The sequence below is a fragment of the Manis javanica genome, chromosome 4 (genome assembly GCF_040802235.1).
Source record: "Manis javanica isolate MJ-LG chromosome 4, MJ_LKY, whole genome shotgun sequence".
NCBI classification, from domain to species: Eukaryota; Metazoa; Chordata; class Mammalia; order Pholidota; family Manidae; genus Manis; species Manis javanica.
In genome coordinates, this window is record NC_133159.1 from 101,300,835 (window position 1) to 101,325,725 (window position 24,891).

General features: G+C 46.0%; 1 protein-coding gene and 1 long non-coding RNA gene across 4 annotated transcripts in view; one reads left to right on the top strand and one right to left on the bottom strand.

Moving 5' to 3' along the window:
* On the top strand, window positions 1-12,301 carry CD2 (CD2 molecule). 2 transcript variants are annotated; one of them, XM_017650327.3, is made up of 5 exons: window positions 1-139; window positions 265-567; window positions 4,379-4,612; window positions 8,416-8,538; window positions 11,525-12,301. In XM_017650327.3, the coding sequence occupies exons 1-5, from the start codon at window positions 79-81 to the stop codon at window positions 11,836-11,838; spliced, it is 1,035 nt and encodes a 344-aa protein (XP_017505816.1). In that variant the 5' UTR covers window positions 1-78; the 3' UTR covers window positions 11,839-12,301. The 2 variants fall into 2 exon arrangements, with proteins under 2 accessions (XP_017505816.1, XP_017505817.1); XM_017650328.3 differs by lacking the exon at window positions 8,416-8,538.
* LOC140848955 (uncharacterized) overlaps window positions 12,280-24,891 on the bottom strand; it is an 18,493-nt gene continuing 5,881 nt past the window's right edge. Inside the window, exons 2-3 of one of the 2 annotated variants that reach the window (XR_012130292.1) lie at window positions 14,778-14,908; window positions 12,280-12,657 (exon numbers count right to left, since the gene is read on the bottom strand). This is a non-coding gene — a long non-coding RNA (uncharacterized lncRNA). Of the gene's footprint in view, window positions 14,909-24,891 lie in introns of both variants that reach the window. The other variant, XR_012130291.1, reaches the window with a different exon arrangement.

The following is a 24,891-nucleotide window of genomic DNA, read 5'->3' on the forward strand; positions in this document are numbered from 1 at the left end:
GGGTGGATTCCACTGGTCTTATTTCAGCTGCTTTTTCAAGAAGAGCTCAGAATCACAACAAGGAAACTAACCCCCAAAATGAGCCTCACAAGTAAAATCGTAGCCCACTTCCTTGTGATTGCCATCCTTTCCCTCAAAGGTAAGTTGGTATGTGGGTCTCCACTAGAGACCCTAAAGTGAGTGTCTTAAGAGTCAATGAGGTCACAGCCCAGCTTTCCCTGGCAGTGAGTCTCAAGATTTCAGTAACTATCTTGTTTTTTATAGGTGCAGTTCCTGAAGAGATTAGCGTCTGGGGTGCTGTGGATCAGGACATCAACCTAAACATTCCTGGTTTTCAAATGAGTGGAAGTATAGATGATGTGCTATGGAAAAAAGACAAAACCAAGATTGCACAATTCAAAAAAGACAGGACACCTTATGAGCTAAAGGAAACATACCAGATACTAGCAAATGGAACTCTGAAAATTAAACAGCTGAAGAGAAATGATAGTGATACCTACAAGGTAACCATTTATAATACGCAAGGAAAAAACTGGATGGAGAAAACGTTTGTTTTGAAGATTCTAGGTAAGTCTCTGTTCCCTAAATTGCTCTATCTCAGTATGGGTGCTATTTAGCAAGTTGGAGAATCTGTGGAATCCCCAGCCCTGACCTCATCTGAGTGAGCCCTCAAGGAAAGCTAATGGAGCCCTCCCGCCCCAATGGAGACTCCAGCCCTGTGGGTCAGAGGGAATCCACACATGTTGGAAATCGGCAGCGAGTAAAGCTCAAGTCTATCTGCCTAAAACTCTTTCTTCAGTGGCTATGGGGATATGGCGCTGAGAGGAGATCCTGGATTCAGGTGGCATTAATCAGGAGGAGGGGAACAGGTGGGAAAAGGAAAAAGGTGGCTGTTCCAGGTGGTTGACGAAGGGGCAAGCTAGGCGTGGGGCAGAAGGGGAGACTGACGGGAGAGCAGAGGGTCTTCCATCCAGAGGGACAATTTCAAACCAGGATACCCTGAAGGAGTGGCTACATGGCAGGAAATGGATAAATAATGAATGTAAGGATGAATAGCCCTTGTTTCCAATCTACTCCATGTCAGGCTGATCAAAGGTGGAAGATTTCTGCTGACATCTGTAGAAAGCACACGAGGTGTGGCTCGGTGTGGCTCTGTATGTTCTGCAAGGGCAGCAGTGGGTATTGAAGATGGCGGCAGTGAGACTAGCCTGGAAGCTACTGCTCAATCCAAGTGAAGTGGGAAGGCGCCGGCTGGTGATTCTGAACACAGGAGGCCTGTTAGAATCAACTGGGATGCTGTTTTAAAGTTACGGACACCTTGGTCCCATCCCAGACGGATTCTATCAGAACTGCCTGGCCTGGGGCCGGGTTTTTCTCATGAACAGCCACAGCTGATGACCACTGGTCGAAAGGGTGACTGTAAAATGAGGACAGTGAGTATACTGAGGGCCACGTGTCGACAAACGACAGGCAAGCTGGCTTGTGTGCAGGATGAGGGAAGAGATAACAGAACTTGGAATGTCATTGAAATTTAAAGTCCAGGGGACACCTGGTAGGGGTGATGATAAGTGACAAGAGGAAACTGCACTTGGCTTGGAGAGGAAGACAGGACCCCCGGCATGAGCACAAGCTGGAGATCCAGTGAGGAAAAAACATTTCTGTGCTTCACCCAGGAAATATTGCCAGAAGCAGGACCCCTTTCTCCTATCCAGGGTCACTCTCCAGCCCTTTCTTGACACATGCATCTGGCAGCAGCCCCACTCCAATAATGCCAGCTCCCCCCAAGTGACAATTTTCCATACCCTGGCCTTGCAACCTTGAATGGAAAGTACGTTCTAGAAATGGGGTGGGAATGGAGCCAGAAGGGGCCTCTGCTTACGGGCTCTGGGAATCCCAGATCTCAGGACTCCTGCCCGCAAGGACTCCAGATCCTGTTTTGAACATGAGCCTCCCATTCGTGTTGTGTTTGGTATTGCAGTGGTAGTACTGGCTGCCTGCTAGCGGTAGGCTGTTGCTACATAAAAATAAAATAATTTTATTTACAATCCCGAGAGACAGTTGTTATTATTCCCTTATTATCTGTAAGAAAGCAGAAGTGACTTGTCTCACAGCTAGTCAGGACCAAAGTCAGAATCCAAACCCAGGGCTTCTTTTAGCAAGAATGGTGGTATTTTTTCCCAAGCAGTTTTATTGAGATGTAATTCATATACCATGATAGTCACCCATTTAAAGTGTCGGATTCAACGGCTTCTCCTATATCCACAGTGTTGTGCAATCATCACATGATCAGTTTTAAAACAATTTATTCCCAAAATTAAACCCCACACTCCTTGGCCAAAAGACGGAGATTTTTCCATGACACAACAGCCACCTCACTGCGTGTGTGTGTCGATGCCACACCGCGAAGTAATTCAGTTGGTCCAGTCACCCTTCCTTGACTCATGACCTTGGGCAAATTCTCTACCTGCTCCGCGTCGGATTTTCATAATAATAACCCCAAGGGATTTTCAGAGAGACAGCTAAGCAAAGGGGCCCTGCAGTGCTTGGGAAAGAATACCACTGTGCTCAGTGCCAATGCTGCCCCCGTCTCTTTGTTTCTCCATGCTTCTCTCGCAGCTTCAGTCTTAGTTCCCTCATCTCCTAATGGGGGGACTGCTGCTCCTGGCTCAGGAGGCAGGGGAAGGCCCCTCATATGCAGGTGGTACTGAAGGAGTAAATTCTAGCAACCTAGAATTAAGGATTGCTCATCTATGAGTTGTGCCCCCACTTAGTCTGGTGGTGCCTCTTCTAGGAAGCTCTCTTACAGAGAAGATAAGTACAAAGATACGATTTCGAGAGGCCGCTCATCCCTGTGTGGTTTATATTAGTGAAATAATGGAAAGGATTCAAAAGTCCCTAGCAGTCAGAAACTTATTCATTAAATTAGGAACGCATCATTTAAAAAGATGGTGGAGATGTGTATTTATTGATGTTCTTAAAGGGAGTAATTTCATTGTAGACCATCAGTAAAGGAAAAATCTGCAGACTGCAAAAATCATATGATCCAGTTTTAGTTTTTAAAATATTATTTATATGTGTATGTATGTACAGAAAACATGTAGCAAAGCTATACTTTAAAATATTAGTACGTATTGACTCTGGATAGTGGAATTGCAAGTGATTTTTAATCTTGAAACTTTAAAAAAATTTTTGCAATGATTGTACTGTATTACTGTTACAATGTATTACTGTTGTAAAGAGAAAAACGATTACTTCCATTTTGTAAAGACAACACCTTGACCTGTGTCCTACACACTATGCCTTGACCCTGTCTTATTGTCTGGTCACACTGAAGCCCCTGATGAGAAGAAAACTTAATTTCTGCACGCCTGAGTACTGGGGCAGAAATGTGGTTTGGTGGGAAAAATCCTGGAGCAGATATTGTTGCCTGGGAGGCAGACAGGGAGGGAAACACTGAAAAATAAGCTTTCCAGCTGCATAAGGAATGGAGAGAAACTGAGAGGGAAAGTTGGGGTCCTGCAGAAAGAGAGCAAAGCATGAGAAAAAGAACAGAGAAGAAGAAAATGGAAGTGGGGCCACCCAGCCGGGAATGGTGGAGTCAGGATCTGGACCTGGCCTGTCTGACACCAAGAACAGGCTGTGTTCTTTTATGAGACAGCCTTTGAATATTGTCACACAGGAAAGGTGAGGCCAGAAGTTTGTGTTTATGAAAGTAACAACTACCAACAATAACGTCAGTACTTAACAGTTTGCCCAAGGCTTTGTCACATGCTGTGGCACTGTGACAGGTGGTGCATATCTTCCTTGCCTTTCTCTCACAGATGAGGTCCAGGGAGGCCTGGTAAGTGGCCAAGCAGCTTAGGGAGCAGAAAGGGGCTCATGACTTTGAACCTCACAGCTGGAGCTGCACACCCAGCCCTCCACCCCCAGGGCCCTAGTGGTGGGGTGGAGACAGGGCGTTCATTTGTGATCAAGGTCCCAGACCATACATGTAACAATTGCCCCAAGGTGGGGTTTGCGGCTGCCCTCAAAGTATGGCCACCCTCAAGTCTGTGGGTGTCTGGAGATGGTATGAAATGATTAAATGCTCTCATGATTAAATGATATCATGTATGTGAAAACATTTTAAGGTATAAAACAACACATAAGCATTTGCTATGGTATATACTGATATAATTAATCTATGAACTTCATCAGAAATAAATTTCTGAATGTGATATATAAATAAGGTAAAATGAAAATGATTTTTGAAAATAGCAGGTGATCTTTGAAATTGTTCCCTGGTCCCAAACCAACCCTGTGTCCCTCTCTATAATAAGTATGTCCATTAAACTTAGAAAATTACCTAATATGAACTGGATCTTTATTTTCTTTTCAGAGATGGTGTCACAACCTGAAATCTCCTGGAATTGTACTAACACAACCCTGACCTGTAAGGTAACAAATGGAACTGACTCTCAATTACAATTGTATCTAAATGGAAGCAATGTCACAAAGAATAATCAGACGATCATCACATACAAGTGGCCCACCAAATGGAAGGCACTATTCAAGTGCACAGCAAGTAACAAAATCAGTGAGAAAACCAGCACAGTGACCATCAGTTGTACAGGTGCGTGACCGGCACTGGTCAGATGCCCTGAGTTTGCTAACCTGGCCTGCCCGGCCCATGGCACGGCCCTCTCCAGGGCCTGGGCTGGGAGGCAGCCTTGGCTCAGGATGAGAACTGAAACAAGGGAAGTCTTAGAGGAGAGAGGAGGTGGTGATCTGTTCTTACCCATCTTGGGCATCCTCCCATGGAGCACTATTTAACCTCAGGCAATTAAAAAGATCCTCTTCTGGAGAAAGAACTGCCAGATGCAGAGGGTAGAAGGAGCTGTAGAGGTTATCTTATGCAAATCCCCATTGTTCAGTGAGGCAAACTGACCTGCCTGGGGTCCCTCAGCTAGTCAGTGAGGGTAATGATGGAGAAGGGAACAAAAAGATTCCTTTCTGGAGGAGGAACAAGGCTACAGTGTCTGCAGAGACCTGGGAGCTACCAGGGGGTGGGGGGTGCAAGCAAGAGCTTGAGGCCCATGTGACCGCGGGCTCCTCCTGCCACGAAGCTGGCAGCCCGGTGTTGCCATCAGCACCAGGAAGTCCTGAAACCTAAGACTCTAAGCTCTTCTCCCACATCCCAGGTTGACATCACTCCCCAGAAATGATTTTTGAGAGGCAGCCTGCTGAAGTTCTTAGCTCTGGGAGCCAGAGGCCTGGACGTCTAGTCTGTGTCTGTCCAAATTTGTCAGGGTGACCTTGACAGAGTCCTCTCCCCTCTGTGGGCATCAGCCTCCTGGCCCCCACACAAAGTGGGCCCATGGATCCTCAAGCGTTGACTCATCTCCTACTCTGTGGTTATCTTTCCAGTGCCATCTGGTAAACCCCCCTGAAGGGGTTAAAAAAATAGTCATTTGGTCAGAGGCTCTGAATTTCTATAGCCACTATAGCTGGTCAGTGGGCCTAGGATGCAGAAGTCAGAGTTTTTTTTATTTACAGCTTTTTTATATATCCTTTGAATGAGTTACCTGTTGCTGCATAACAAATTGCCCCCTAGGTAGTGGCTTAAAACAACAAGCAGCTGTTATCTCAGTTTCCATGACAGATGATCTGGGAGGAACTAAGCTGGTCGGTTCCAGTTCCGGACCAGGGTCTTTCAGGAAGCTGCCCTCGGGAGGCTGAGAGGGGCTGCAGTCATGTCCACCGTGTCCAGGCTCCGCTGAGGGGGCCCCCACCACGCTCCCTCATGTGGGTCATTGGTCTGCCTCACAACATGGCAGCTAGCTTCCCTCAGCACTCTCTGAGAGAGAGAAAACAAGTGCCGAAGACAAAAACCATGGTCTCTTTATAACTTAATCTCGGGAGTGAGAGCCTTTCACTTTGGCTGCATCCTATCCTTTAGAAGCAACTCAAAAAGCCTAGTCCACATTCAAGGGAGGGGATTGCATAGAGGTGGAATGCCAGGAGGCAGGGGTTACCAGGGCCCATTTTGGCATCTGCTAGCACCAGCTTAGATCGGCTTCATTTCAGCCCCAGTGTTTGTCACCAGTCACCCCTCTGCGCTCGCCTTCACTGGGCGCAGTGAGCGAAGCTGCCTCTCCCTGACTTCAGGGGCTCTTTTGCCCTGGGTTAGTGCTGTAGATTTAGCATATAAGAAGATAGCATAAACAGGTTCTAAATGTTGCATGGGACATACTGAGAATTATTTATTGTTTACCTGAAATTCAAACTCAACTTAAAATACAGGACATCCTGTATTTTATCTGGCAACCCCATTCTTTATGTGTATTTTAACTAGATCCCACCTTTATAGAAATGTATGCACATTAGGGACGGAGGGAGAGGAAAGTCTTCAGGGGAAGCTGGGGTTTGAATACTGGAACACTCAGGTCCCTTACTCTGTGGTGCAGAGCAGAAGCCCGTCTGGGGGAGTGTGCTGATGGGGCAGCTGGGGAGGTGGAGGCTGCTGGAAGACCCTAAAATGGATATAAATATTTTACCCTAAAAGGCCAAGTCAGAGGGGATGATGGTAAGACTCACCATTTGACTCGGAAAAGGTTATAATGCACTTAAATCTGAAATACAAGGAGGAAGGAACAGGTTTGGACACAAAGATGCCACCGTAAACTTCTAGGCACATTATCTCCAAGTGGGAATGCAAGATGGAGTGTGGCGGAATTTAGAGGCTGTGATGACATAGTTTTGAGTGATAGAGCCACAGCTGCCTCTGAGACAAGCTGGAATGTTCTGCACAGAGCACCCCCTGAGCCCAGGGATCTCAGAGACCCGCTCTGGGCAGACCTGTGAACAGACTGTATAAGGCATTGCCACATCCCTAGATAAAGATGCAGCCACCCTCTGTGAGGACTTTGAGAAAAGATGAGCTTGTGGCCACACAGTTTAGCCCTGAACTCTCCGACTTGTTGCAGGCCTGCCTGGGGCCCGCTGGACTGGACTGCTTAGCCTGTGGCAGATGCCAGTGGCCCTGGCCCTTCTAAGCCAGTGGAGCCTAAGGGACCCCCAGTCCTTGGCCCGGTTTCATAGCAGTTTAAGATTATGCCTAAATCTACCTTTCTGGTGGCAGCCCTTTATCCACAGAGCAGAGAGAGGCTGTATACCTGGCAAGCAGAGAATGGTTCAGGGAGAAACTTGAGGAAGGAAAGGGAGAATTAACCATTGCAGCCTGAAAATCTGTTCAGTTTGGTTTCTGGGCCTCTGCCTTGCTCCTGGGGCCCCTCCTGGACTTCATGTGTAACAATATCTTCCCAGGAAAGTTTGGCTGGAGAGGGGTTTTCTTGCGGTGCTGGGCTGAGCTCCAGTTTGTTCTCCAGATGTACAAGTCCTCTGACCCTGGCCCCAGCTGCTGCCTTTCTTATTGCCGTTAACTCACAAAGGGCAGATGGCCCAGCACCCCTCCTGGGAAACAGCTCCGGGAAACACCAGTGCGCAGTGCTCTCCTAAGACCAGGACCTCACCTTTGTGTGTTGTTTTACGGTTTACAAAGCACTTTCATATCCATTATCTGATTGACTTCCAACAGCCACCCTGTGACATAAGTTTCATTACTTCCATTTTACAAAGAATAGAACAGGCTCAGAGAGGTGAAGTAACTTGCCAAAAGTCACACAGCTCTTGCCTGGGAGAGCCTGGACTCAAACCTATTTCTTTTATCACTGAGTCATTGTTTTCTCATTGCATTACAGTGACTGAAGGTCAGCAAGCTGAAGATCAAGGCCACTGTGGCTGCTAAGTCACTATGTGACTGAGTTTCTCTGACAGGCCAGGAGAAATCTGGGAGGGGGTGCTGGCTGAGAAGTTGGAGGGCTGGGTTGGACAGGTGAAATATTTACCAAGTCCTTTGGAAACTGCCTGGTCCGAGGGTGAGAAAAACAACATGACATAGGAGGGCAGCTAGAGATGAACTGGATAAATAGTGCAGAAACATTAAGAAAAGAAGCTGCTTAAAGGGACCACTCAGGAGCAGATACTGTGTGGCCTCAGGCAGCTTGTCTTCCCTCTCTGGGCCTTGTCTGTGAAACTAGATATTACTTCAGATTGTCTCTAAGATCTCAGAGCTAAACTTCTGTGACAGTCTCCCTGATGGGAGGCAGTAACAGTGCCTTGACATATGAAGAAGGAGGCATTTCTGGCCCAGAGAACAGCTCTCCAAGGAGGCTTCTGAGGGGCTTACCCTGGACTCTGCATCCTTCTAGGGACTGACATGATTCACAGCCCTCCATGAGCTTGGTCTTTGAGTTGAAAAGTCCCATCAGGCTCTTTATCTGCTTAATGTGAGAGGCAGGGGCCCTTGGCCAGAGCAATGAAATGGCCCCTCTGTCTAGTACCCTTCCCTCCACCCCACTTCTGTTCCTCTTGCAGAGAAAGGTCTGGATGTCTATCTCATCATTGGCATTTGTATAGGAGGCACCATCTTAATCCTCTTTGTGTCACTACTCATTTTCTACAACAGCAAGAGAAAAAGACAGAGCAGCAGGAGAAATGGTAAGCTATTTTCTGCCCCACGCAGGCCCAGGCAAAATCCCCATGGGAACAACTCATGGGGATCCACTTTGAGTCTGGAAAGAAAATAATGGAGATGGGCAGTTTCAGAAGGCCAGGGTTATAACTGGTGGTTACAGTTAGTTCCATTTTGTGGTTACCTTGATTTTTGAAAAGCAAATTCTAGTGGTAACAATGTGAAAGCTTTGAGAAGCTCAATCCAGGGTGGCCTCACTGGAATCCACCACCTGAGGCTGACGTGATGCGAGGCTGTGTGGACATATTTTGAACAAGACACACATCTCTACGTGGGTAGATAGATTAGCTTCACAACCCATTTCTATGAACAAACACATCCTGTCTTCTCCTGAGGGGGGCACCCACAGTGTGTTCAGGACTAAACTCCTACGAACTCAGGTAAAATTTCAGGGCATCTGGGACTCACAGGAACAGATTTCTTCTAAAACCAGGTGGTTATAGTCCCTTTTCCAACTTGCTGCTCAGAGGGGATGTGTTAAGGACTGGGACTGTTTCTTTCTCAAATCAGGCCTGTCCAGCAACCTGCTCAGCATGAAAAGGTCATGCTCCTAAGTGGGGATCTGGCTCTAGGGGCATCCAAGCACCCAAGGCAGTGTGTTCAGGTAATGGCAGGCCAGGCATGTCTGCAGGTGTTGGGTTGGGGTGTCAGGATGCCATGCTGCAGGGGGTCCAGCAGGGGTGTTCAGGCAGCAGTGGGCCATGCGGCCATGTGGGCAGGCCCCTGGGGTGCTGTGTAGTCTTACAGTGCCGGACTTGGTCCCCTCGCGCTAGATCTCCCCTTGAAAGGGCCCAACACACCCATGCCAGCTGCCCTCAGCACTGCCCAACACGGCCCTGATCTGAACCGCCCCCAGACAGTGGTGGCCTTGGGCCACTTACGGCTTTGGTTTCCTCACTTCAGACTCCCTTCCCTGCCTCTCCCTCTGCCCCATGGCCCAGCACACCACTGCTGCAGCGTGGCGCCATGCTGCCGCCACCATCTTTCCTACACTCTCCACCCCAGGAGAACAGAACTGCTGGCTGAGTCCCACAGGCACCCCTGGTCTCCTCACCTCTGTGCCCTACTCAGGCATCTCCACTTGCCCACAAAAGCCCTTTCTCTGTTACCTACTGACCAAGGATCACTGTCCTTCCAGTGTGGACCCCACACACCACCCCACAACAAGGGGATCTCTGCCTTCACTGGGCTAAAAGGACCAACATGGTAATTAGCTCACGTTGACTAAGCAGTCACTTGTACCAGGTGCTAGTCTCTGTAATGTGATGCTTTGTATTCATCAACGTGTCCTGCTTGCTGAGTGATCTGATGAGATAGAAATACTCAGACAAATGAGATTTAGACTCAGTGAAGTTAAATGATTTACCCCCATCCTGTGGTTAGTAGGCAGAGTCAGGGCTAGGGAGAGGCAAGCACGGAGACCAGGGTGCAAACTTGAAGGAAACCCTATCCCTGGGGCTGATACTGCCTTTGCCCATCCCCTAGAGTGTGGGCTTCCACCAGTTTTGTGCACTGGGTATCTTGCTTGCTGCCCCTAGTCCCAGCCGGAGGTTAAGGAAGCCAGAGATGAAATGACAGAGGGACAGGGCCTGGAGGAGTCACTTGGAGCAGATTCTGCGGCACTGGCTGAAGTTGAGGGCATGGGCCTGCTGGGGCCCATAGCCCTGCTGTGGCCGGGCAGGCTGCACAGAACCACCACTGGCCTCACCTGCCCAAACCAGCCTGAGGTCTCAGCCACCTCGCCACACCTCACTCCTCTGCCTGGAACTCACGGGGCTCTGTGTACCTCTCTTGGTTCCCTGGGCTCTTATCAGAGATTGACATTGTGATTTGCAGTCCCAGTTTGTGTCACTCACTTGATTTCAGGCTTCCTGAGGACAGTGTCTGAGCCATCATTACACTTAGCACCTAACGCCTTACAATATGGGGAATACATGTCCGAAGAACAAGTGAACAGAACAGTGGGTAAACAGTGAGCAAATGGCCAGGCCAAGCTTGCCATTCAGAGGATGAAACAGGATCGCCATGGTTCCGCCGCTGGGAATTGGGGTTGGGGGTGTCAAAGTCCCCTCCGCAGCCTCCTGGGATGCCCTCAGCTAACCCAGGGCACCAAAGATGGCAGAGGGGATGTGTTTTTCTCTTCTGTGCCCTTTATGTTTTACGCTTAGAGCACACCCGCCTCTCGCATATGAAAACCACACCGACTTTGAGTCCTCACTTGCAAAGCCACCTGAGGCCTGGATTTCCAGCAGTCGAAAGAGGCCATTTGCAGCAGCCTCCTCCCTGAACTTGCAGGGTGATGCTCAGAGAGGGCAGCTGCTTTCTGAGCCGCAGGCAGGTCCCTGCCCCAGTGCGGGCAGCCACCCATCTACCCCAGGGAGGACATCCTCTTCCCGGCCCCCTCAGAAGCTGCAGGATGCTGTTTGCTTCTGAATTTCTGATTAACTTATAAGTGTCTAAGGACTAAAATACACAAGCCCCTTGTGTGTATTCCAACCCCTCACCAGAATGTGGGCTGCGTCATAGTGGGACTGGGTGAAGGAAGGCAATTGCAAATGCCCTCTCTGACTACTCAGATCCTTGAACGAGGGTGCCAACCCCGAGGTGCTCTCTGGGCACGGCCTCTAGTATGCCACAGAGGCAGGGACCTGGGGTCTGAGTGCCCTGTCTGCTCCCAGGAGACCCCAGCACAAAGCCCTCCAACTGCCCGCTTGCTTCCGGCTCCCTGAGTTCTCGGAAGCCCTGGGCTCCCTCCCTCCCTCCCTTGCTGGTGGGCTTTTCTGTCTCCCCTACAAGACCTGGAATCATTAGAGGGTAGGGATGGCTTCTGCTTTCTCCTCACATCTCCCAAATGGGCTGGCGTGGGGCACTGTGCATGGGAGGTACACTCCATAAATAGTTTTATTAATCAGATTTTGCCAAGACAACTCTTTGGATGTTTTATTGTTGCAGATGAGGAGCTGGAGATAAGAGATCACATAGAAGCCACTAAAAAAGGGGGCCGGAAACCCCACCAAATTCCAGACTCAACTCCTCAAAATCCAGCTGTGTCCCAACCTCCTCCACCTCCTGGTCATCGTCCCCAGGCACCTGGTTATCGTCCCGGGATTCCAGGCCACCGTGTCCTGCACCAACAGCAAAAGAGGCCTCCTCCTCCTCCCCATGGCACCCAAGTGCACCAGCAAAAAGGCCCTCCTCTGCCCAGGCCTCGAGTTCAGCAGAAACCTCCCCGTGCTGCTGCAGCAGCTCCCAGCTCTGTTTCCTGATGCAGTTGTCACTTCCTCTGATTAGAAAAGATAGAAGTCATCCTTCCCCATAAAAGGCCCTACTGAATTTCTCCGCTATGGGTGTGCACGCCTGCACTTCCACTGAGTGTGTTCTACAAGCAAAACATTATTGTCTCCTGAGCTCATGGGCCACAGCCGCGTCTGCACCTTCTAACTCATCCACGTGGTGTGACATCTGGAGTCTCTGGTGTCCTCATAGCTCTCCATCACACCAAGAAGAGAAAACAGTTCAATCACTAGGATGATGGGGGATGGAGCACAAAACCCTAGAGATCACCTTGTCTGCCTCTCCGGCCCCGTGTGGATGTGAGACATCGTGCTGTGCTGTGCTGTGTCTCCCCTCAAGCAGCCCGCCTGCTCAAGAGTCATGGGTTTCTTATGTGCTAGGTGGACACCTGCCCCCCATCGCAGGAGCAAAAATGAAATAAAAGCTTTTATTTGACCCCAGTGTCTACTCATTGTAGAAAGGAGCCCATCCTCAAGCTGCTGAATGAGAAAAGAAACTGGTTGGTGTAACAGTAGAACCAAACTTGGTTCACGCCAATTTCCTGGCATCATAATCTCCACCAGAACAACCAGAACGTGCCCTCTGGTCTCAGCTACGGATCTGGCCCAGCTTCAAACTTATTTTTAGATTTGTATAATGAATTGAGAAACTCTATGCCCAAAAGTCAACAAGAGGCACCAGAAAACATGATTGATTGGGTCTCACTTCCTTGATTGTTCATCCTTCATACCAGTGATCTTCAGTCATCCTTGAAAAGAGGGGATTGCATGAATACTGGAGGTGTCAGGAGCCTATCAAATGAAATATAAAAGGGCAGGCTTAGCGACAACTCATCCAAATCAAATCCCAAGTCTTAAGTCACCATTATTAAAAGGTCAGACCCCATCCCCAGCTAGCTGTCATGTTACCTGTATTTTATGGGAAGTGGGGAGAAAAAAAAACAGTTTTCAGTTAAGGTTCTAAAACAATAGGTGGTGAGGAGGCACCTGCTTTGAAATGTTGACACCATATTTGTGGTCCCGTCTGCCCTCCTTCTGGCTTCTTAGACTTGTTAAACCTTGTCAGGCTCTGGCAGGAAGTTCTGAGGTCTAAACCACAGAGTCTATGTATAGTCAGGACTTCCTGTGAGACCTTGCTGAAGGTTGAACTGCTTTTTCCCTCTGAACCTGAGGGCTATTGTTTCAGCACCCAGAGTTAATTATTAAGAATGATGGTAAATGAAACCCTACAGCCTCTTGAAATGCGAACACAAAATACAGCCAAGGAACAGTCATTGCAGGATCTATCCAGCAGGATAAATGAAGATCTTAACATTACCCCTTTCTTATTCCTCATTGCAGTCCTCAGCAATTCTACCAGCCATCCTGCCAGAAAGGCACACAACCCTCCCACTCCCTTCATGAAGACTTCCTGGCCTTTCCAGCCCTGTGCTCTGCCTTTCTTCTGAAATCCTGTGGTTTTGTATATCATGCATTACATAACTATAACTATTCAATCCTTCATCATTCATTGATTCAACAGTTTCTGAACTTCTGCTACGTACCATGCTCTGTGCTAGGAACACAGAGGTGGGCAACTGCATCACTGCATCTTTGCATCTTTCCAAGAAGCTCAGAAGGGTAGAACTCATTTAGGATAAAACTCAGCTTGGTAAGTGCAAGTCAGAGGCAAGTACAGGAGCCCAAAGCAAGGATTTGAATTCAGATTGAGTGGTAGGACTAGGGTAACACAGAAGGCTTCTTGGAGGAGGAGACATTTGAATGGAGTTGTAATAGTTGAGTATAATTCGTAAATCAGTGATGCAGAATTTCCCATGTAGAGGGAACAGCACGCAAGGCTCATGTTTGCTACATGTTTACGTGAGTATATTGTTCCCTTTTTCAATGACTGTTTCATCAATTTGAAGATAGTGTGGTTTTAAGTAGCACCATTATTTTATATGCCATAAGAAAAAAAAAGACACTCTCAATTTCATTGTAACAAATGCTAAGATACAATCAATTTTTAGGCACAACCCCATTTCTGATATGTTAAAATGTGGGGAAAATGTGCATTTTAGAATTGATGAGAACTTGAGGACAATGATCATTGTGCACAGCACTGTATTGAAAATATCCCTAGCTAGATGATTTAGTGGCTGAATACATCCTGATGAAAAGAACGGAAGTGAACATATGTGGCATCTGTATACATAGGACACACTCCCTGTCCTGCCAGAACCTCTACTGTGCAGCAGAAAACCTGGGCCTTGCTCAAGATGTGTGCTGCAGTCACACCTGTCTGATGTTGTGTGATCTTCCACTGACCCTGTCCCAGGGTATGCACTTTCTGAAAAATGAGCCAGCTGCATAAGAATAGATTGTGGAGCCTGCAAAAATATACCCATGATTCAGTTGGTTAGATTGGGGCTCAAGCCTCTATATTTTTAACAACCTCTGTGAGTGATTCTGATGGACATTCTAGTTGGGAACCACAGGTCTACTGGTGCTCAAATTGTAATTGTTAGTAACTGGTCAAACTTGAAGATTTTATTGATAATATATCATTGTAAGAAAAACTGTGATAGATCAATTAAATCCTCCATGAGGAATTTGAAAATACAAGGAAGTCACCCATATTAGAAAAAATATCCGGATAATTTGAGGGACTGGAACATCCTAGAGAGTTTTAGGAAGACAGAAAATTCCAGTCTTTCTGATAACCCCCTGCTCCCCTAAAGAGCAGTCAGATTCTAGCGGTGGGGTCAGCCTAGCTCCAGAGGGCATGCGCTGTGGTCTGGCAACTGCATCTCAGTCTTCCTCTGTGGGGTCTCTAACGTGGGCCCCTCAGGGGTCGCCCATGCTCGCCTGGCTGCAGCCACGTGGTTCCTCAGGGTCACCCACATCTCCCACCCACGGCCCACATTCTTCACCTGGCTCTTCATCCATCCACACTCTTCCTTTATGACTCAGATCGAAGGTCATGAGAGAGGCCCTCTGCTGCGACAGGAATCTTGTGAGACCATCTCGTCTTGTGTCTCTATTGGTTTCATTCTGTGGTCACCTAGTGCAGAGGAAGGGAAGGCTCATGGGTGCCAAAGCCAGAAGGCCCGACTCTCTTTCATCGGTTTTATAAGCTCAAGTAATTTACTCAGCCTGGCTGGATACTGATTTCCTCACCTGTAAAATGGGATAACACTTCACAGGGTTAGCATGAGGATTAACTGGAAATAATGCCTGTAAATATTCCTGGTATGTCCTGGTGGACAGAAGACATCTGATAACTGAGCTTTCTTTCTGGCTTGATACCTGACAGGGAATACCCTGGATAGCAGATATAAATGGTCTACTTACTGGCAAGAAACACAACCCATTCAAATTAATAAATAAGTGCTCTGTAAGGTGACCTAGTATGCTGTGAGTTTGAGTCACCTGAGTCAGCTTCCTAACACTGGACCACATGGGATAAATACCAGATGTATTAAAAGCTAAAGAACAGATTTGTAAGACCATCCCACAAAGCCTACATTGATCCAGCAACCTGCTGTCACCTCCTGGGCCCCATGAGCAGGGCCACCCTGATGAGACATCTGAACATTGCTCCCCAAGACAGCCTGGTGGTTTATTCATAACAATTCAGAGCAGGGGTAGGGGAGACAGGAGAAAGTCTGGTCTTTCTGATAGCCTACCTGTCCATAAAGATCTACCCACTGGTCTGGGTTGGCATAGAGAAGGTGCTTACAGAAAAATGTTTGGCAGTGGGCAATGAACTTTCATTCAAGCGAATAGTCAACCAATCCTGGAGGTGCAAAATGAAGTGATGCAGCAGAGCCCAGCTGCATGGCTGGGGAAGCAATACCTGAATTGTAAGGAGCTGTCATCAGGGAGGGGGCAGGGTGGGGCTAACAGTAAGGCAGGGGAAATTCTAGTTAAGGGTAACAGCTTAACTCATACATCAGCCTTTACTCCCTTCTGAAACCCAACAAAAATAACATTAAACTTTACAAAAAGAAAAGACATAAACCACAAGGTCAAAGAGAACAGAGAAAAGAAAAACCAGTAACACAATTTTAGTGTTGTAAAAAGTAGAGGGAAGGGTGGTAACTGAATAAGACGACTTCAAAAGTTCAAGGTAATGACGGGGAAAGCCCTGGCACAAACTTATTTATTCTATTAAATGCTCAAAAGGCATAGGAATTGGTGGCACACTAGGCATCTCCAGAAGTAGCAATTTTTATGAGGTGAAAACAGAAAGACCAGTTAAGACCTGCATAGAAGCAGTTATATTCCAGATCCCATCCTGGACACCATGCAGACCAGTTACTACCCAGTAGAGACCTGCAGGTTTATTCTCTGGAGATGGCAAAACAGAGGGGCTCTGCATTGGGGGGCTCTATGCAGAGTTGATTGAAAGGAACTGAATTAAAAACAGAGGATTAAACAAAAGTTTTCTACTGAATGTTGGGACTGAGCTCCTACGCCACTCAGCTTGCAGAAGTCAGGCAGAATACTGACGATATTTTTCAGGCAAGGTATTGGAAAAGACTAAGCAGTTTGAAAAAAATCCTATCAAAAAAAATCTTATCAGAGAAGACCTAATGACTCTGACATCCAGGGTTCCCCAGTGAAACCACCCAGCCAGCTGACCCTGGAGTGAAGTCTGCAGCCACCAAGCCCCTCCTGCCCATACAGAGATTTCAGTCTTTAATGTTTCTCTCTTAAATACGAACAGACAGTTACGGATCCCCATGACAATGAGGAAAGCCTCTAATGTGAAAGACAGGGACTCAAACAAACATAAACATCAGAGGCAAGGGAAGAAAACTTACAAAACACATAGCTCTTAATATGCTCAAAAGAATAAGAAAATGGATCCATTAAACAAGGACAGAGTGTTATGAAAAAAAAGAATATTCAAACAACAAAGAGTATTCTTAGAAATTATAAAAATAATAGCAGACGTGAAAAACTCAACAGAAAGGCTGAAAACTGATGTTGAGAAAATGCCTCAGACAGTAGAGCAAAAGGACAAAGAAGGAAAATGGTAATAAAAATTTTTTAAAAGTAGAGAATGTGTCTAGTAGGTCCAGAACCTGAGTTAAATAGGTACCCCAGAAAGAGAGCAGTGGATGCAGAAGGGTGCTTACTGTCCATGAAATAATTCCAGAACATTTCCAGAATGGAAGGACATATGTTCCCACATTAAAAGAGCTCACCAAAGACCTAACACCGTGAAAGAAACTATATCCACAGCTATTATAGCCTTGTAAAACTTCAGAACACTGAGGCAAAGAAAAGTAGGTGGGTGAGATGGAGAGAGAGAAACTCCAAGAATCAAGAATTAGAAAAAATTAGAATAACATTGAATTTCTCAAACTGTACCAGAAGCTAGAAGACAATAGAGTGACATCTTCAAATTCTGAGGAATCCCCAGTCCAGTATTCTAAGGCAAACTATCAACTAGGTGGGAGGGTAGAGTGAAGGCATTTTCAAACAGATGCACTGATCTAAAAAGACATACTCTGATTTACTCCCCGTTTCAGGAAGCTACTAGAGGAATGTGTTCAGCCAAAACGAAGGTTAGAAGCCGAGAGGAGCCAGGACATTGCACAGCAAGCTTGGAGGTCAGCCAGTCCTGGCTAAAATGGGGAAGGGGCCTGGGAGATAATTATTGAAAAATATGAAAGCGATGAAGTATCGGATGTATTTAAGATTAAGAAAAGATTTATATTTCCGAGGAAGAGTTAAGGAATAAATTAGGAATAAGAATAGAGCACATCACTCAATGAACAAAAGATAATAATTAACTGTAGGAAAAACAATAACTTGCACAGAAGAATAACTTATTGTCTCAGTTAGGAGGACTGAGATCCTACTCCACCCAGCTTGGATGGATAACCCCTAATAATAATCACTAATAACAGAAATACTAAATATTGATCTATCTAAAATTACAGGATTACTATATTGGGAAGACAAGCGGTGGGGAGTCTACATACAGTGCCTAAAATGGAAAAAATCAAGAAGCAACTGTATAACCATGTTATTTAGAGACAGGGATGTAAATACCAAAAGAACTGGTTTAAAAATCTGAGGGGGTTTCTCTCTGGAGAACGGGCAATGTGAAGAAGGAGGTCAGGAGGCTATTATTAGTTTGTTATTCTTTTTGGTAATTAGCCTTGTGGAACTATTTGACTTCTGAAAACTCCATGCATATTAAACCTTGATTTAAAATAAAAATTATATCTACCAAAGAAAATAAGAAAAAGAGATTAAGGTATATTTTAGAAAAAGAGTAGAGAAAGGTGATAGAATAGATAAACTGGAGCCTGAGAGAACCCCAGGCTGAGGAAATCGGACTATTTCAGGTTAGAGACATGCATGAGTGTCATTCAGTTATGACCCAAGAAGCAAAACAGGATCACAGAGGTCAGCCCCAGGGTACCACGTCCCGAACCAGAGTAGGGTCAGAAGCAAGATGACGTGATAAGAATATAAAATAAGAGAACTATGGTTGACACGAGGGCATGGTCTCTCAGGTGAGCCAAACTAAATTGCTGAAACTTGTCTCTATTTCCTCTGTTTGGTTTCTCTTTGTACTTTTTGTTGGTGATTTCAAAATATAAAATGGCCTCCAAGCTTAGTGTTGGTATTGGTCAGCTAGGGCTGCCATAACAAGATACCACAGACTGGGTGGCTTTGACAACAGAAGTTTATTTTCTCACAGTTCCGGAGGCTGGAAGTCCAAGATCAAGGCATTAGCAAGGTTGATTGCTGGTTAAAGCTCTCTTCCTGGCCCGCAGACGGCCACCTTCTCTCTGTGCCTCGGGTGGCCTTTTCTCCGTGCATGCACACTCCTGGTATTCTGCCTCTTCTTATAAGGGCACCAGTCCTGTTGGATTAGGGCCCCACCCTTTTTATCTCATCTAACCTTCACTGCTTCTCTAAAGGCCTTATCTCCAGATACAATCACACTGGGCATTAGGTGTTCAACATGAATTTTGGTGGACACAATGTAGTTCATACAGGGTTGAAATGCTGTCTAGTGTTCCTAAAGGTGAGAAGCCCCTGTGCCTTGTGTACAAAATACATTATGTTAAGTTTCACTGAGGCTTGATGTTAATGCAGCAACAGCATATCTTAAATAAGATGTCTTTAAACAGAAACATACATAGAACAAGGTTATGTATTGATCAGTTAATAAAAAATGTTGTGAACAGAGCTCAGAGGAGCCTGACCCTGTATTTCCCCTGGAGCAATGGTTCATTCAGTATTTGCTAATTCAGTGCTAACCCATGGTCACTTTAGAACACATAACTACTATGAATATGAGAATAGATAATGTGGACGTTTGTTTTTTCTCTTTGCACTGCCTTCAGCCTAGCTTCCCTCACTCTCTGCCACCACCACGCTGACTGGACTGTTGCCAATGAGTGCTGTGGTGATGAGGTAGACGATAGCCCCCGGCAGGGACGGGGAGAGCAAGGAGAGCCTGTACAAGCTCGCCCTGGGCCTTCTCTTCTCTATGCCACGTTATGGACACCGTTCTCCCAGTCCCCTTGCTCACCCTCCAACTCACAGAGTCTTTAGTCTTTCCAGTGCGATGGAAGTCTTCCATATCCACAGTGTTTTCTCGCCTGTAGTTCTGTAGTTTGCCAGGAGTTCATTTTAGAGGAAGGGACTAGCAGCACAAGCTGATTCACTGGCTTGTGAGACACTTGATCAGGGAGAATATATATGAAGCAAGAACAAGAAAGTGGAAATACCAACTATGAAAAATATAATAACTGAAACAAAAGACATAATAGCTGGGAAAAGTAACAAGATAGATACAATGAAAGAATGAATTAAGGAGCTGCAAGATAATCCTGAAAACTTGTTCCAGAAGCAGGAAAAAGTATAAAGAGATTTTTAAAAGTTAAAGAAATACTAAGAGATGTGAGGGATAAAAACACATCTACAACAGTATTTAGAGACAAATGTATAGTTTTAAATGCACTTATCAAGATATAAGACAGGCTGAAAACAAAGGATAATATTTAGGAAAATGGGAAAAGAGCAAGCAAAGAAACAGAAAGAAAAGAAAAATAGAGGTGGAAATCAGTGAAACAAAAATCAATGAAATAGCAGATAACAATTTCAGAAGAGATTAATAAACTGGTGTTTTAGAAAGATTAGTAAGGTAGACCTCTGGCAAGATTACTTTAGGAAAAAAAGATCTAGAAAATCCAAACAAGAAAAAATAAAAACAGAATGCAAAAGAGAAAATAATTATAGACAGAGCTTTAAAAATTAATAAGAGTATCATAAATAACTAACTATAGACTGATTTATTTTTAAGACTAAGGTAATTTGATACATTCTTTGAAAAATAAAAGGTACAGTTTGCACAAGAAGAAATACAAAATTGGAATAAACTATCAGGCATTAAAGAAATTGATTCGATCACCAGAGTTCTCCCTTTGGAAAAAACGTCTCCAGTGCATTTTCACAGGTGGCTTCTATGAAATGTCCAGGGCAGAGTTAATTTCTATCTTATACAAGTAATTTCAGGAAATAGAGGAATAGTGAAAACAGCCCAGCTCAATTTATGAGACTAATATAATGCTGATTCTAAAAATGAATAAGAATAATATAAAAAGAAAAAAATATGAGCCTATTTCACTTACGAATATAGATGAAAAAACCTTACATGAAATATTAACAAATCCAATATTATATTTAAAAAATATACATCATGATTAAGTAGAGTTTATCTAAGAAATGCAAGGAAAACCAACATAAAAATAATCTATCAATAAAATTACATTAATAGCTGAAAGAAGAAAAATTATAATTATATTAATGTATGAAAAAAAATCATATGATTAAAAGCATTAGCATAGTAGGAATAGAAGATCTGGCCTTAACAGTAATTGGTCCCTTTCTATTGATAAAAATTGACTTGGACACATGGCTGCCAAGCTAAAGACTACACTTCCCATCCACTCTTACTTCTGATGGGGTCAACCAAATGTTTAGGTTCTGATCAAAGGGACATGTTCAGAGCCATCTGGCAGGGCTGAGTCAAATCAAGAATTCATACAGCATTTGACCTGAAGTCCACCCCTGAGTGTATATATCTTAGAGAAATTCTGCACAGTCCTTAATGTCTGTTCTTACAAAGAATTATAGGTAATCTAGGAGGTGACCAGGAGAATGGATAAGTAAAATGCAGTACTTATGTACAATTTATGCAATAATTAGAAACAACAAATTAAATGAGTACCCAGCAACAGGCAGACATCTTAAAAGCAGTACTGCTAACCAATCAGTGTTTGCAGGGGAAAGCAATTGTGAGGAGGTAAACAAGGGAGCTCATTATGGTGACAGAACAGTTCAGGATCGTCATTGTGGTGGTTATGTAAATCTGTACATGGGACCAAAATACATAAAGCTGTACACACACACACACACACACACACACACACACACACACACACACACACACACAGTTCTTGTAGAAACCAAATAAAATCAGTGATTTAGTTAACATTACTGCACCAAAGCCAATATTGTACTGGTTTTGCTATTGTAATACTGTTACATAGATGTCACCACTGAGGAAGGCTGGGTGAAGTGTTCACTGGACACTGGGCACTATTTTTGCAACTTCCTAGGAATCTATGATATTTTGCAATAAAAAAACTAGAAGAAAAATCAGGTGGGACTGTCTATTGACTATTCTAGAGCAATGAGACATTTATGCAAACAATTGGAAGTCTAAAGGAGAAACCCAAAGTCAGGCCAGCAAAAGCCATCTATACAAGTACTATACAAGCAGGGTCTGGAAGCGATGGCAGAACTAGGGGCCAAGTCATTAGGGAGGCCATGAAAAACAGTCCTTAGAGCTTTGTTTTCCTGTTGCAATTTCATTTCCTGACCAGGAATATTATGATATACTTGAGCAGCAGCAGGCTGGTGTTTGGCTCACAGGAACGGGACTGTGGAGAGCCTGGTGCTCAGGAAGTTCTGTAACATCACAGCAGTGCATGCTCTACTTTCCTTATGGCAGCAGTGGATGGATTCGAGTCTTTTACAAAGGTGATTTTAAAAAAAACAGTGCTGCCTGAGAGTCATCTTATTCCCACTTCCTCCAAGAAAAGGCCCACCTCCTCACTGCCATTTTTTGAAACACTTCCCACCTGAACTCTACCAGCCCCTCCAGCGTTTTTCACATGCTTAGCTCCATTGCCAAGTTCTGGGCATAATTCAGCTTTAAACATAAACATTCTAGGTGTACTTGTTTCTTTAAACACATTTAAATTTCTCACTTCTGGGCCTTTGCACATGCCAGCCCAACTGCCTTATTTCACAAACTTCTATTTGTCCTTCAGGTTCCAGATTAAACATCATTCTTCTGACCTAAGACCCCAAACATCTTTGTAACACAGAGACCGGGGCATCGGCTCCCCTTCCTGAGCTCCTGATGGCACCCTGAGCATCCCTCTTTACACCTTACCTCCATTTTAGAGCTGTCACCTGTTTAAGGTCTGTCTTCCTTGTGGGGCCGTGTGTCCTGGGTCTGTCTTTTTGCCTCGGAATCACTAGTACTTAAAAGGCGCCTGAGACATGGTTAAGCTCCATAAACACTTTCTAACAAATTTGTTCATTCATTCATGAAAATATATTCACAGAAACACGACTCATTCTGGAATCTGCCTCAGGAATGACATCCCTGGCCTGAAGCATCGCATAACCGAGGTGGTAGGTTAGGGGCTTCCTGCGTCAGAAGCAGGATGGGCCTGGTCAGGACTCTTTGGAGCCCTGGCACAGGGCTGTGTCTGCAGGAGAGAAGATGACATGACCACCCCCCCGAGAAGCATGGAAGGTGGCAGCCAGCAAGGAGCCTGGGGACCCACGGCAGGTTCCCCACTGACTCTGCATGGTCCCCTCTTGGAGGGAGCTTGAGAAAATAGGCAAGCAGTGCTCCCAGAAACAAAGACATCAGTGTGAATATATTTATCTTTTCCATCCTCACCCTCAGCAGACTGAGCAGCCCTCAGAGGGCTCTGGGAGAAGGCAGTTGTTCTCACAGGGCTGTTTCCTGCCAGAGACCAGCCCACAAAGAATTCAGCTGCTTTGTCTTCCTCCTGCCTCCAGTCAGGCCATTGAGGTTGATTTAATAGGACACTGTTGGGGCAAAATAGCACCATGTGCATGAAGATCACTAACATTAGCAACCACTTAGCAACACCACAGGTACCTAAAGTAAGACTGCTAGGGAACCAGTGTTCTACTGCAAACACCCCACATCAGTATGTCCATCAAGGCAGGCAAACCTTGACAGGAAAAGGCAAGGAAAGTGTGACCTAGATTGGTCACTGCATCAACAACACCTGCCTTCACAGAGCTCATAGAGGGATTCGAGAGGGACTGTTAGCAACACCACAGGAGCGTTACCCTAATAATGAAAGCGGCAAAAAGTAGCAGCAGAAATTCCTGCTACTTAGCGAGCAGGCCCCAAGTGGTCCTACTACTCACCTCTCAGGGGCAGGGGTCTTCTGTGAAGCTTCAAGAAACTGGAAGAAAGTCCCTTGTGTCTTAGGGCCACAAGGAGAGCACCTGGTGTGATTTCTGAGGGGCCTGAAGGCCTTCAACTCCCTAGGTGGTTCCCTTAGCCCTGGCTAATCGCAGATTCTACTATTAAAGCTTCATGTTTCTCTGCTTGGAGTAGCAACGAGGGACCCAAGGACTGAGAGCTAAGGATGTGCGAGAAGCATCGGACGGGCCAATGATTTCAGGATGAATGCACAGATACTACCTTAGTGATTAGAGAGCCAAGCTAGTTTCTTTACTGACCCCCTTTCCTTCAGTTAATTAGGTTCTCTATGTCTTGAGATCATTCACTGTTGGCTTTTGTTTTGCATTTTCATTTCAGTGGAAACAAACAGGACCTGTACACATTTTATTTTTCCTGACTAAAAGGAAGGCTATTCACCTCTGGCTTAAGGGTTTGGGCCCTGTTAGAATGCAAGTCCTCCCAGAGAGTGCAGCCTTTTCTGTGTGGGAAGAACATTTTGGCTCTGAGTGTTGGGAGTGTAACAATGGTAGGTTGAGATTGGGGGACAGAGTGTGTAGCTTAGGGGTAGGAGGGTATTGAGAGGAGGGGGTGGGGTAACGTTACCCCTGTCAGAGCTCTGCCTGAGGCCAGCCCTGCCCAGAGCACAGCAGGCCTTAGAGCCCCGGAGCAGATGGATGGCCGCAAGCCAGCAGGTGCTCTCCTGGGCCTGTGGGGAGCCTGGCAGACCTGCGGAGCCCTCTGCGGGCAGCCTCCAGGAGCTGCCGGAGAGATGAAGGAGGAACCTGCCCTCTGAGCTGGCAAGTGCCATGCTCCAGGGAAGAGAGCATATCCTCAGCCCAGAGCTCAGGGGAAAATCTGTGGGGAAGAGACCAAAGGAGATTTGCTCAGTGAGAGTCCTCCTTGGGGGGCTCTCCTCAGGAGGAGCTCAGGGAAATTCTCCTCAGTGGGCACCTATTTCAGGGGGAGCTTTCCTGGGGGGAGTCCTCAGGGGGTGCTTTCTCTCCCTGTTAGCATGGTTCCTACAATCTCTCTGCTAGATCTGTTCCTGCTTCCCAACAGAAAGGATCAGATAGCGTCATGTGTACTCTCACAGAAAATGCAGTCACACACAATCACAATGCTTCTCTCACCAGGCCCTGGCAATTTATGGAGACCCCTGGTGTCTTCTAGGAATTTCAGCAAGTATAAGGGACAGGGCAGGGACTGTCTGAGAGCTCTTCTCCTGGTATCTCAAACCACGCTATGCTTGTGGCTGGTGCTGGAGTGTGACATTCCTTCAGGGCTCGTGGGGAGGCTGGGGACAGACAGCCTTCTCCCTGCTGCCCTGGGACGTGGGAGCACCTGGCTTGGAGCCTTGCCCGATGGAACCTCAGCCCAGGGACTTGCTCCTGAGCTGGCAGGGGCTTTCAAGAACACCCACAGTAAGCCACACGTGTGTTATGTGCTGTCTGCACTGGGGCCATGGTGAAACACACTCATGGAAA

Excerpts from the sequence above, each read along its gene's own strand:
- CD2 (XM_017650327.3), top strand. The coding sequence starts at position 79 with ATGAGCCTCACAAGTAAAATCGTAGCCCACTTCCTTGTGATTGCCATC. Across the intron at positions 140-264 it reads TGCCATCCTTTCCCTCAAAG|GTGCAGTTCCTGAAGAGATT; the intron begins GTAAGTTGGTAT and ends TGTTTTTTATAG. Across the intron at positions 568-4,378 it reads GTTTGTTTTGAAGATTCTAG|AGATGGTGTCACAACCTGAA; the intron begins GTAAGTCTCTGT and ends TTTTCTTTTCAG.